Source organism: Glycine max, chromosome 6 (genome assembly GCF_000004515.6).
Source record: "Glycine max cultivar Williams 82 chromosome 6, Glycine_max_v4.0, whole genome shotgun sequence".
NCBI classification, from domain to species: domain Eukaryota; kingdom Viridiplantae; phylum Streptophyta; class Magnoliopsida; order Fabales; family Fabaceae; genus Glycine; species Glycine max.
Window position 1 is genome coordinate 41,053,525 of NC_038242.2, and position 12,822 is coordinate 41,066,346.

The 12,822-nt window shown below is 33.7% G+C and overlaps 2 protein-coding genes across 3 annotated transcripts; both read left to right on the forward strand.

Annotated features, from left to right (window-relative positions):
- The first annotated feature begins 831 nt into the window (after positions 1 to 831).
- On the forward strand, positions 832 to 8,139 carry LOC100803501 (choline transporter protein 1). Its single transcript, XM_003527211.5, has 10 exons — positions 832 to 1,245; positions 1,829 to 2,187; positions 2,387 to 2,532; positions 3,076 to 3,259; positions 4,009 to 4,082; positions 4,165 to 4,278; positions 4,921 to 5,277; positions 5,965 to 6,225; positions 6,796 to 7,023; positions 7,708 to 8,139. Exons 1-10 carry the CDS (start codon positions 1,061 to 1,063, stop codon positions 7,897 to 7,899), a joined length of 2,100 nt encoding a protein of 699 aa, XP_003527259.1. The 5' UTR covers positions 832 to 1,060; the 3' UTR covers positions 7,900 to 8,139.
- A 1,364-nt stretch (positions 8,140 to 9,503) lies between these two features.
- LOC100804039 (uncharacterized) lies at positions 9,504 to 12,639 on the forward strand. 2 transcript variants are annotated; one of them, XM_003527212.5, is made up of 3 exons: positions 9,504 to 9,682; positions 11,994 to 12,098; positions 12,261 to 12,639. In XM_003527212.5, the coding sequence occupies exons 2-3, from the start codon at positions 12,023 to 12,025 to the stop codon at positions 12,365 to 12,367; spliced, it is 183 nt and encodes a 60-aa protein (XP_003527260.1). In that variant the 5' UTR covers positions 9,504 to 9,682; positions 11,994 to 12,022; the 3' UTR covers positions 12,368 to 12,639. The 2 variants fall into 2 exon arrangements, with proteins under 2 accessions (XP_003527260.1, XP_006582179.1); XM_006582116.4 differs by lacking the exon at positions 9,504 to 9,682 and adding an exon at positions 9,730 to 10,931.
- Positions 12,640 to 12,822: the final 183 nt, after the last annotated feature.

Below are 12,822 nucleotides of genomic sequence, written 5' to 3' on the forward strand. Positions count from 1 at the left end.
ACATTAAGCATTACAAATTGACGGTTGAGTTTTTCAATGAAATAATAACTAGACAGTTTTGTACGAGAAGAAAAGGACTGGACTGTTTAAGTTTTTTCTTCAATTCCAGCTTTCACAATGATGCAGGCTACTATTTACCTTAAGGATTAATAATAATAATAATAATAAATAAATAAATAAATAAATAAATAAATAAAATAAAATAAAACTTTACTTGTCATTGACTAAATAATTTGATGTAATTATTTCGTGAATTCAATTAAGTAATTATAGCTTATATAAAACTTAGTAATTATAAGCAATTATATATAAGAGATAATTACTTAATTAATTAAGATTTAAAAAATAATTAATTTAGTTGATAATAATAAATTTATCTTAAATTTATAATTTAAAGGCTATCAATATATTTTTTCTTGTTGAAATGAGAAATATTTTTAATTTAAAAATAATTAATATAACATTATAAATTAAGTCTTATAAAAAAAATAAAAATTATTTTAAATTCAAGTCTTATAAATTAAAATAGAAGAAATATGACTCATCCATATAAATGAAATAAACACACATTTATTAGAATTTAACTTTATAAAAAAGTGCTAAGTCAAAAACTGTTAATCTTAATTAAAGTAACCTTAAATTTAATGCACTTTGAATTAAAAACAAATACATTCTTTCTCACTTCATTAAAAGATTTTTCTTAGTAATGTTGGAGACACTATTGTTATGCAGTTAAGCCGAGCACAAGCTAGTAACAACTAGCAAGCACACTCCGAGTTTGGTCTTGGAGAAGCCACAAAACATGCACTTAAAAAAAAAACACACCCACTTTAGAAAATCTCTGTCTTAACATGTCATAAACTTTTCATTATTATATAAACGCAAATCTAAACACACTTGCTTTTTCACACTGGCTTTCACGCTCCCCTAGCTTTTGTTTGTGTTTCTGCTTTGCCCCTTCTCCTTCTTCAGTTGTTCTTCTTCCTTTTCACTCTGCTCTCTCTGAATGCTAAATTGAACCAAAGCTTGCAACTTGGTAAAGACAAAAACACTTGCAAAAATGAGGGGTCCTTTGGGTGCAGTAATAGGAAGGTACCCATCAAGTGATGGAGTTACCCAAATGGGTGGAATCATAAGGCACAACAGGAAATGCAGGGACATCATTGTTCTTGTGATCTTCATAGCTTTTTGGATAGCAATGATTGTCAACTCCAGCTTTGGTTTCAACCAAGGAAACCCACTGAGGTGAGCAATCTTAAAGTTTCCAACTTTTTTTTTATCTGTGTTGGAGCTGTGAGTGGAGTTTCTGCAATTGCCAAGTTGTGGTTTTGAATGCAGGGTTTGACACGTGGGGTGTTGTCTCTCAATGGAGTTCTTTTATAGAGCTTATTGTTTGGTGAAATTTGTGATGGATGCATTTTTGTAGCTAGTTTTTTATGATTATCTACTTTTCCTTTTTTGTTTTTGAGGCTTTGAGTAGCTTACTTAATTAGGAATTTATAAAAAAAATATTTTTTCTTAGTAAATGGGTTTTCTCATTTTTGTGTAAGGCATGGTTAGGATTTTACATGAAATTCTGATTCAAGGTAACATGTGGGTCTAATCATTCAATTATGATTTTGGCAAATGTTTGCTTACTGAGTTTGTCACAACATGTTCTTTTTCAACTGGGGATCAAATTTTGTTGTTTGTTTGGCTGCTGAAGAACTTAAAAGCAGGAGGGGGCATTTGATTGTGTAGCTGTAGCAGCATGAAGTTCATAACTTTTATTCTCCATTTTGCTGCTATCTTTATGTAACTTGTGATTACTGTCACTATGACTTACCAGGCTTACTTATGGACTTGACTACAAAGGGAATGTGTGTGGGGACAAGCATGCACACCCTGGCCTTAGTGAATTAGAGCTCAGATATTGGCAAAATCCTAATCAGGTTTATCAGAGTGGATTGAAGGATAGCCAATTCAAACTGGCTGATGCCCGCAGTATATGCTTGTCGGAGTGCCCTATGCCTTCAGAAGATTCCCTTAATTGGGTGTGTGATTATCCTGAAGGAGATATTCGTCTTTCGATGAAAGATTGGATTAATAGGAACTATGATTATTTTGAGTTCCTTACACCAGAAATGAGAAACTCGTCTCTTCAACTACAGGGTCCTTGTTATCCTGTCATATTTCCCACTGTAAATGGTGAGCAAACTGTTCCCTTCTGATGCATTCATAAATTCATATTTTTTTGTATGCTTGCAAATGGTTATGTGAATGCATTGCTTTGATTTTTGAGCACGGTTGCATGTTGTTCTTTGGGAGGCTTTCGTAGAGAACTTTCAATCTCCTTAATATTACGAGTTTTGTTGTACCCGGTTCCTAATGCATATTTTTTGTCTAGTTTATTGGAGTTGCCAATTTATTGCTCGGGCGTCAAATACATCTTTGAAGCATTGGCAGCAGATGGGTGGAGTTAACATCAACGAAGACATTGTTATTGACAAGTCAATTCACAAGTCTATTAATTCTCGGTCAGCTGTCTTAGAGGTTAAAAATTTTCAACTTCCTACTTTTTTTATTTATTAGTATAATGATTGGAATTTATCCAGGGAAAGCATAACCACTCAAAATCAATATTCTTTCTGTGTGTATATTGTATTATTGGCATGTTAGTGTTAATAAAAGAGATGAGCAATTGAAGTAAGTAAGAAGATCTTGGAAAAGACCTTATACCTATTTTCTCCAAACATTTTAGATGACAACTGATTTGTGTAGTTCATTGATTGCAATATCATCTCTCTTTGTCCATATTAGACAGATGGCTAATACTTAAAAGAAAGGTTCTTGGTCAGATTGAAAATGCTAATAGTTTAGTGAAGGAGTAAACATAATTGATGGTTTTTGAGATGCATTATGTCTTGAATCTTGATCCCATATCTATTTCCACCTCTCCTATCTTTATCAAATTTATACTCTTACTAAGTGCACCTGCACCATACTTTTCTTACCTGTATTTTGTTTGTTGCGCCATTCAGTGTCCTGCATATTACTTGCCATGGAATTTCAATGTGACTTGATTTGTATTTGCAGAGATACATGGCAGACATAGGAAAGGCATGGCCTGTGCTGATTGTCTGCGGAGGGATTTTGCCTCTTTTTCTGTCTGTGATTTGGCTGATGATGATTCGACATTTTGTTGCTGCTATGCCTTGGATAACAGTTGTTCTCTTTAATGTTCTAATAATATCTGTCACAATGTTCTACTACCTAAAAGGTTGGGAACTCTGCTTGGCTGTTTCAATTTTATTTATTTTTTAAAACAAATACGGGTGTTTTCATGAAAATATCATTATACGAATGCCAACATGAAATCTGAATACTCATTTTTGATTAGTGTCCTTTTTGTTCCTCCTTTGTCCATTCTATTATTTAATGCTTTGCTCCTTCCAGCAGCATGGCCTCTTTTATCTTTTGAGATTACTGTTCACATGAAGACCTTGTATCAACTGTACTGTATATCCTAGTTGATATATCCTATCAAATAGAAACACACCTCATTGCTGGATTTTGTATTAAGACAGAGGAAAAACCATTGTTTGTCACTTAATACTGATATTTTGTTTTACAACTTACAATAAAACCAGAAAATGGATTCCCAGGACAGACACAAGCTAGACTCATTCTACACATGTTTTGGTAAAATATTTAGCATACTACTTGAAAGAAACAACATTTTGAGATTTATTTCTTATGAATATTGGATTAGTGAGAAATGAAAATTCTAGATTATTGAGTTTTTTTCTTGGAGATTGTATTTTGACAGAAGAATTATTGATTTAGATCTTATAATATACTATTCTTTCTATAACTTTATATTTGTTAGTGATTCTAGTTGATCTCTATTCTCATATTACTGTGTTGAATTGTCTAGCCAAATAATATTCTTAATTTTAGTTTTTTTATCTGGTTGTTGGACAAACATCTGTCAACAATGCTGAATTATTTTTTCTTCCTAATTTTCAGCTGGATGGATTGGAAATGATGCGATTTCTCCCATCATTGGTGAGCATGACCCATACATTAGTGTATATGGGAGGGTAAGTACCATTGGGATTGAGTTTTCTTTGTCTCTCAATTATTATTGCATATAGATCTAATGAAAAGATTTCACACTTTTAGGAGCTGACTCATATACGAGTTGTCACTATACTTATGACCTTTATCATGGTTGTTGCCATTCTTACATCAATTGCCATTGTTCGCCGCATCCTTATGGCAACATCTGTCCTGAAAGTAAGCATCACTTTATGATATGCAATTATTTAATTATTATTACATTGTTTATTTTTATTCATTGGGTTGATATCTGATAGCCATCATATGTAACTTTTGGACCTTATCAAGTACTACTACACTATGGGTAACCGGCTACTGAGGACTAGGCAGTTGGGGTAAATGTATAGATCTGTTCAGGGAAAATAATACTTCAAAGCCAGTGCTCATTTTGCTTATTTTACGTCTGGCAATGGAAGTACTACTCACAGCTTTATCCAACTATTGCCATGTAGATTTAACTTGTCATTCCTCTTATTTTAACAATGAATGAATGCTGAAGCTTTTTTCCTCCTCTCTGACAAGTGACAACTGTACTTTCACAAACCGTAACATGTTTTGTGTTGATATATAATATATCTCATCCTCATTGAATGATCTCCACCCAGTGTGCACACACACAAATGCGTGTGCACACTTCTGTAACTTTTACCCCCATATAATGTGTAGTGTTTGCACATCCTCTTGTCACAATGTCAAACATAACTTTTTGACAAACTTGTTGCACTTATGCTAGAATCACTAATAACTAAAACTATAATTTTCATTATTTCCGTTACCCCAAGTCAGTCGATTTTATTGATTTCATGCAATTTTTAACAGGTTGCTGCAAAAGTGATAGGAGAAGTTCAAGCCCTCATTATTTTCCCTCTCATACCATATACTGTCCTTGCAGTCTTTTACATGTTCTGGATTTCAGCTGCTCTCCATTTGTTCAGCTCTGGCCAGGTTGTTCAGAATAATTGCAACTCTAACTGCTGCACATATGATCTTATTGCAAAACGGGTAAACTGTGATCGTTGTTGTGGTTATAGCATTCATTACACACCACATATTGGAGTTGCCATCCTTTTCCACCTATTTGGGTGTTATTGGGCTACACAATTTTTCATAGCTTGCTCCTCAACAGTGATTGCTGGGTCTGTCGCCTCATATTACTGGGCACGCGGTGAAACATCTGTAAGTCATGTGCCTAATTCAAAATGTATAAGGCAATTTAGGAATTTCATTGATTGTTTCATGCATTGGAGTAAGTAGAACTCCATTTTTATTAGAATGAACAATTTGTGGTTCCTGCCTAAGCAGTCATAGTTTATTATTTGAGTTCAGAGGTGGTTTGCTGATCAGTATAAGTAGCATTATGAATTATTCAAATATGACTTGTTCTATCAATTATAAGGATAATATGGTGCACAATTGTGTTTAACTACTTGTGTCAAATGGTCCTATCTGGATAAACTTCTCAACAAGAACCTAAAGTGATTTAAGTTTCTTCCAGAAGTTAAAATTAACTTATGCATAAGTTAAAATAAGCTTTTGAAAAAGTTAAATACTAAAACTTCTATAAATTAACTTATGCAAAAACTAATTTTAACTTATGGAAAAAACTTAATTCATTTTATCTTTTTTTTTCTCTCCCTATAAGCGCTTATTGTTTAGTTTATCTAAACAGAGCCAATGTCAAGGACTTAAGGCAGATTTGCACCTACATAAAAAAGCCAAATTCAGACCTAACTTGCAAACTGCTAGTACTTGCTTGGTTTAATTATTTCAATTTGATAATCTATTAATTAAGCATATTGTTTTGACACGTACAAAAATTCTTTTATCCATTTTACTAAATATGATTCATATTTCTCCATGCAGCCAGAAATTCCTTTTCTTTCTGTCTTTTCCTCCATGAAGAGGCTTATGCGTTACAGTCTTGGGTCTGTGGCTCTTGGCTCTCTGATTGTATCATTCGTAGAATCAATCCGCTTTCTGCTTGAAGCTATTCGTCGTAAACTGAAAGTCTCAAGTCATGGGCATGACAGCTGCTTAGGCAAGGCTGCATACCAATTTTCTCAATGTTTTCTCAGGTGTATTGAATGGACCATCAAGTCAGTAAACCGAAATGGTTACATCATGGTAAATTTTATAAATCTACAGTATCTACCGCAAAGAAGTTTTTTATGCACGCATCATGTGATAGCATGTGTTTGGCTATTGTGGTGCAATACTTATTCTAAAGATTAGGGATATAGTAAGGGCCAATAGAATGAAAGCTGATTCTCTTGTACTTGTTGCATTGTGGTTGATGTGTTCCTTAGAGGCTGAAATTCATTTCCCTGCTTTGGTTGTGTATTCATAGAGAGCAAAACATGTCCCAGAGCTGTATTCTAGTAAGTTGCTTAGAGAAAATGTTGGTTTAGTTCTATGAAAAAGAGTAAAAGAGATGATGATAAGTATGCTTAGTTAAAAGTTATTTACCTCAGATTGTCTTATCTGCCACTGCCACATACTTGTAGCATTAAAATGTTTCTAATTGACATGACAATGCATCTTGCTTTAGACTTATTCTGATTTAAAATCTTTAATTTCTCAAGTATCTTCTTGATGCCTGTTGATTGCTATAATGGGAAAAAGTTTCTTTAGACATCGTTACTTTATTTTTTGTTTACTTTGTTTTGAACTTGAGTATCTTTTTGGCACCTGCAGATTGCTATAACTGGCAAAAGTTTCTTTAGCGCTTCTTTTATTGCAACAGAACTGATCATGAATAACATTCTAAAGATTGGCCGGCTTAACGTGATAGGAGATGTCATTTTGTTCCTTGGAAAACTGTGTGTCAGCCTCTCATGTGCTTTGTTTGCGTTCCTCATGTTGGACACACACAAGTACAACTCTGCTCATAACAAGACCTCATCTCCACTCTTACCTGTTGTGGTATGTTTTTTATAATCTAATTATGTGATTAGATGGCAAGAATCAGTTTCCATTTAACAAAAGCCCAAAGAAAAAGGCAATTCAGTATTTGAATGTGCTATTATTGAACTTCATAGCTTTCATCTCCAATAAAATGGTTGTTATATAGAATTTTCAAATAAATTCATATCACAATTATTTTTTCCTACATTAGTCCATGTGTTGCAGCCTATAGCTGTTTACAGAACTTGCCATTTATAATATGTTTGGATACGCGCTGGACTCACTAGTCTCGCGTTCCAAAGCACAAATTTGTGACACAACAAATTGTTGCTTTTACTTGAACATCCATTTTCTGGATTGAGTACGGATAAACAAGGACTAACTTTTGCATTTAACGTTTCCATAATGGATAAAATGCTATAGAAGGACCAAGAGCTGGAAAATACTTGCCAAAATGAAAGTCTAGTAATTGAACAATAATTATCAAAAGAGTTTAATGCCTATGCACTCACAGTGTAAAATAATTTTATACTTTTATCCAATCACAAATCACCTTTTGAATTACTTTAAGATAATTATTTTAAAAGTCAACAAACTTACAATACATGATGGATTGTGATTAGATAACTGTGTAAAACATTTTACACTATCAGTGCATAACCCTTTTTCCCTTATCAGAATCTTATTTTGTCTACCATGCAGGTTTGCTGGGCTCTTGGATACATTGTTGCAACCCTTTTCTTTGCAGTTGTGGAGATGTCAATTGATACCATAGTTCTCTCATTCTGCCAGGATTCTGAAGAGCACCAAGGGACAGCACAGTATGCTCCACCCCTTCTCGTTGAGACACTCAGTGACCAAAATGAGATGCAGAGACTCACACAAGGACCCTAATGAAACTTGTCCTTGTGTAATTTTCGCTAAATATGACAACATTTATATATTTTTATTAAGGTGCATATTTTTGCCACCGTAGTTCTGTTCTTACATCACTTGTATATATATTATACTGTTACAATGGTGGACTAAGGTGGGTTGGCGAGGTTACCTTTTGACAAATGGGTTATCATGGGCGCAAAGATAGCACATTCATTATTATCCTTTCCTTATATTATTAAAATATTTTTCTCAAAAGTGCATCTTCTGATGAAATAGTGAAGTTTACAAGTTGAGGCTTGTTTGTTCCTTTCCAACTTATACTGCAAAATTCCAATTTTTTTTTACCAAATGTGCCGGTTTAAAAAACTATTGTGATAAAATTGTGTACTCTTTTTTTCGTGAGGAGCAAGGTTTTAAGATATAAGGTTATCTAGTGTAACTTGTATTGATGTGTATGATAAGTATGTTGATTTTTATATAGTTAATATTAATAGTCATTTATTATGATTTTTGGTTGATTAATACAGTATTTGTTTTTATATTTGTGCACAACAATTAGTTAACAAGTGTAGAGATTATAAAGAGGTAAAGTAGTTTATGTTAGGTTTAAATGCAATTTTTTTGTGTTCATTGTGTCCATTTAAACCTAACATAAACTACTTTAAGTTAATGTTGCAGTTATATGGTTGTCCATTGGGGTAAAACAAATAGGCTTTTGCTATTGCACTCCTCCCAGTTATATGGTTGTCCATTGGGGTAAAATCAATAGTCTTGTGCTGTTGCACCCCTTCCATCCATTTTTATTTATTAAACATATAATTTAGGTCGGCAGCTTGAAAAGTTGTTCGGTCCTTGATTGAGTTGGCCTAATGTTTTTATTTAAACCAAGATGCATATAAAGGCATCAAGCCAACACAATCTAGGTTTGAATAAGCCATCGACCTAGACTTTATGTTTAATAAAAAAATAAAAGGGGAAAGTGCATTTAATAAATGGGAGAAGTGCAATAGCAAAAACCCATTGGTCTTATCCCAATGGACAGCCCTATAAACATGAGAATAATTCATTTTTGTCCCTCTTTCTCCTTCACCTTATTTTCACCCCACACAACCCATCTCCATCGCACCAATGCCGCGCGCCATCACCTTCGTCCAGATCTGAACCCAATGATCCCAATGTCATTGCAACAATGGCCATTCACACTGCGCGTTCTCATTGCCCCCTTGAGCAAACACTTCCAATTTGCATCAATATAGACCCATCAAGCCAAATCTTCACTATGATCTGTTCTCAAAGTGCAGAGGAAAAAGAGGGAAACGAGAAATGAAAGCATATTTTGTTTTTGGGTCGAAATAAACGATAATTTCATTATTCTTTTTACACTGCATTCACAAAGTAACAAAAATAGGATGTTGTTGTACAATGTGCAATAAAGTCAAATTTTTATTGTTTCTTTTTTTCCACAATCTTTCATAAAATAAGGGAAACACAATTCTATTATACAATTATACAACAAAATAAGATTGTGTGTTGTTTTTTCTTTTTGAACCCCTCACAGACTATAAAAATATGATTCTATTATACAATTATAAAATAAAATCGGATTCACATGAAAAGAGTATTTTTGGAAGAAAAAAAAAAAAGAAGAAGAAAAGTGTCAGCCCTTGGTAGTAGGGCCAATAGGAACTCCCTTAACATAAAACGATGCAGTGTGTAATGAGAACAATACTCAACGCTGTTTCTTGCATCTGTTGCAACAGTGAGCAATACTTTGCAAATTGTAGGCAAAGGTTCTAAGGTATACACTCTTTTTCCCCTTTTCTCTTTTCATGGAATGGTGGGGATGGTTTCAAATGATTTAAAATAAGATGGGTCTTGAGGATTTTGTCTTGTTAATTTTGTTTTAATGTATTTGAATTTTGTTATTTATTTATTTTATCCAAATTCCGTGACATTTTTCTCGTATTTTCTTTTTCACTGGGCTGAAAATTTGGAATTTGTTGTGCTTTGGCTATAGATGGTAGATTTCTCATCCTTCCAATTGTGATGATTACATTTTTTGTTTTGCTTAAATTTTATCCGCAAGTGAAGGCAGAAGCTCACCTTCTTCCGCATTGTTCTGAAGATTTTATTGACTTTGTTAATTGGTAATGAGTTTTGGAGAAAATGAACTTCTAAGATAGTTCCTATTGCTTCATTGTTTTATGTACACTGTAAGACAGGATTGTTTTAGGGTTCAACTGTATGGGAAATAATATTAATTAAGATACTGAGTTCAATTTATATACACTATTAATGTAGAAGTTTTATACAGATATCCAATAAGATTTGACCGCTTTACAATATAATCTTATTCATTAATATAATGTGGCGATAAGGTAAATTTCTATTCTTAAAAGTATATAATTTGCGGGGAAGTGGGGATGGGGTGGACAGGTCCAGGTTTTCGGTAGCTAGGGTGCTGAGAATCGCCTGCAAGGTGGAGTATGTATTTCAAGCATGCTAAGCTTGGAATGCAGATTATGGAGGAGATAAACATTAAGCAGTTTTGTATGGAAGCACAGATACAATATGACATATGGATATGTATGAACATGGGGATACTGGAAAATTTATTAATTATAAGACAATACAGTTTGGGGGATGCAGCACAACACTTGTTTTTCAGTTGCAGGGTCTCTTATGCAATGTGGAATAGATGCTATCTTTGGGTGGTACTAAATTCTGTCCTGCATAATGAGGCCAATAGCCACTTCTTACAACACTCAATCTGGGGGATCAACAAAAAATCAAATTACAAGTGGAAACTTACCTGATATGCTGTCATATGGGGTATTTGGCTTCATCGAAATGCTATTGCATTTAATGAGGAGCTACTGGATGAGGGGAAGCTGTGGGGCCTTATTAAAACAAGATCCTGGCTGTGGTTGAAATCAAAAGTGAAGAAATTGCTCCTTTTCGTGGTATACTTGGTCAACAGATCCGACGTTATGTCTAAAAGAAATGGCACAGTAAGCTACGTGGGACTGCAACAGATATATGGAAAGGTGCAAGCGTGGTTTCTGTTATTTGGATCTCAAGTTTTTTTTTGCCTAATACAAGTAGGGAAGTAATATTATACATTTCTCCTGGTTTGTTGGGTTGGTTATGTTCCTATCAGTTACCCAGATAGTGTTTTAACATGTGTTGGTGGATTTAGTTTATACACGGCTTTTGGTGGGGGAATACGGGATTAACACATAGGCTGTTACTTGTTATTACAATTTATAGTAGTATCTTGTGAGGCTGAGTTATGGTGGGAATGAAACAGCTTAGGTGTCTTTCCTATTTGTAACTTGGTCAATCAAGTGCTCTTGTATTTGATAGGGTACCTCTGGACTCTGGTACCTCTTTTCTTTAATATATATCCTTTTTGGTTGATAAAAATAAAAAAGAATAAAATAAGACATGGCACAAATATATTACCATGTATAAAAATAGTGTAAAATTAGCATCTATATTACCATGTATAAAATAAGACACGGCACAAATATATTACCATGTATAAAAATAGTGTAAAATTAGCATGAAAGCACAAAGCTCAAAATAGAGAAGAGAGTGAATGTTTTTAAAACCTAGTGTTAGTTGATTAAATTTTTCATCATATATCTAGTTATTGTATTTATGTTTGTATTCGTATAAATTTTAAAAAAGTATAAGTATAAAAATAGCAAAATGTAACTTAAAATATCCCAAGTGTTAATGAAGTTTGTAACACAAGTACTTGTTTGACATGGGTATAGAGACTATGTTAGTATCCATGTTTCCTAGACAGGGTTGGTGTTTGTTTCTTAGATTGCTGAAAAATTAGAAATCAGACAAGAAAGCTGCTATGCACAGTGATGAATTTGCAGTCTGAATGCTTTGAGATGTAACTGTTAGCTTTCGTGGTAACAAAGAAAATTCTATTTTGTTATTTGAGTTTCTAAATTGAAAAAATAGAAATAAAGTATGATTTAAACAAATTGTTTGCTTGTGTCAAATGGGATGGGATACTTATCGACAGTTCAACAAATTATGCTAGTTTCTCTTTTGCTAAGCTTGTAGTATAATCTTATCCTTCATTTCAGAGCATAGTTTCTGGCCTATACTACATACCATGGGAAGCAGAGGAATAGTTCCGGACAAGTGGTCCATGAGAATTCTTTGGGCTTGTGCTATTGGAAGTGCCGTCAGTAAGTATTCTTTACCTATTTTCATTGGTGTCATGTCTTCTTTCCCCTTATCTTGTTATCAAAATCATACTTTTAATATGTCTCCAAGTGTGCTCCTTTTCTCACAAAACTTAATTCAATTACAATCTTACTTTTCTACTTTTGATAACTACAATTGTCTAGGCTTGTATATGGTTGCTGTAGAAAGACAAGCACAGAACAGACAGAGGATGCTTGCTGAAGAATTGAAAGCAATGGAGTCAGGGGAAAGCAACGGCGAAGATGGCTGAATGTTATGCTATAATTTTATGAAAAGTATGTAGTATCAAATAGGAGATGCAGAGTTTCAGATTTTCTGAAACTTCTCCGAATGATGTAAAAGCTTTCTGTGTTCATCTTTTGTCAATTTGCTAACAGTACAATTTCTAAAGGTTTGAGCATTTTCCAGTGGGAAAATAATGAAGTAGATTTTCATTTCAAATGTGTTACCGAAAGGATTGAAATGAGCTTTGCAACCTAATTTTTAACATATGAGCAAATAAATTTGTTAAGTTACTTTTAAGTTGTACGTTCTTTGATGATTTTATTTTTGCCTACTTGAAATAGTTTCCCATGCTGTTGCTAGCATGTTGAAAAGCATGTGCCACCCCATTCACACGGGGTTAGGACCATGTGCCTACTGCAAATAATGTCTTGCATCAATTGCAAGAGCTTGTGCCATGTAAGTTACACATTTTGAGCTGAC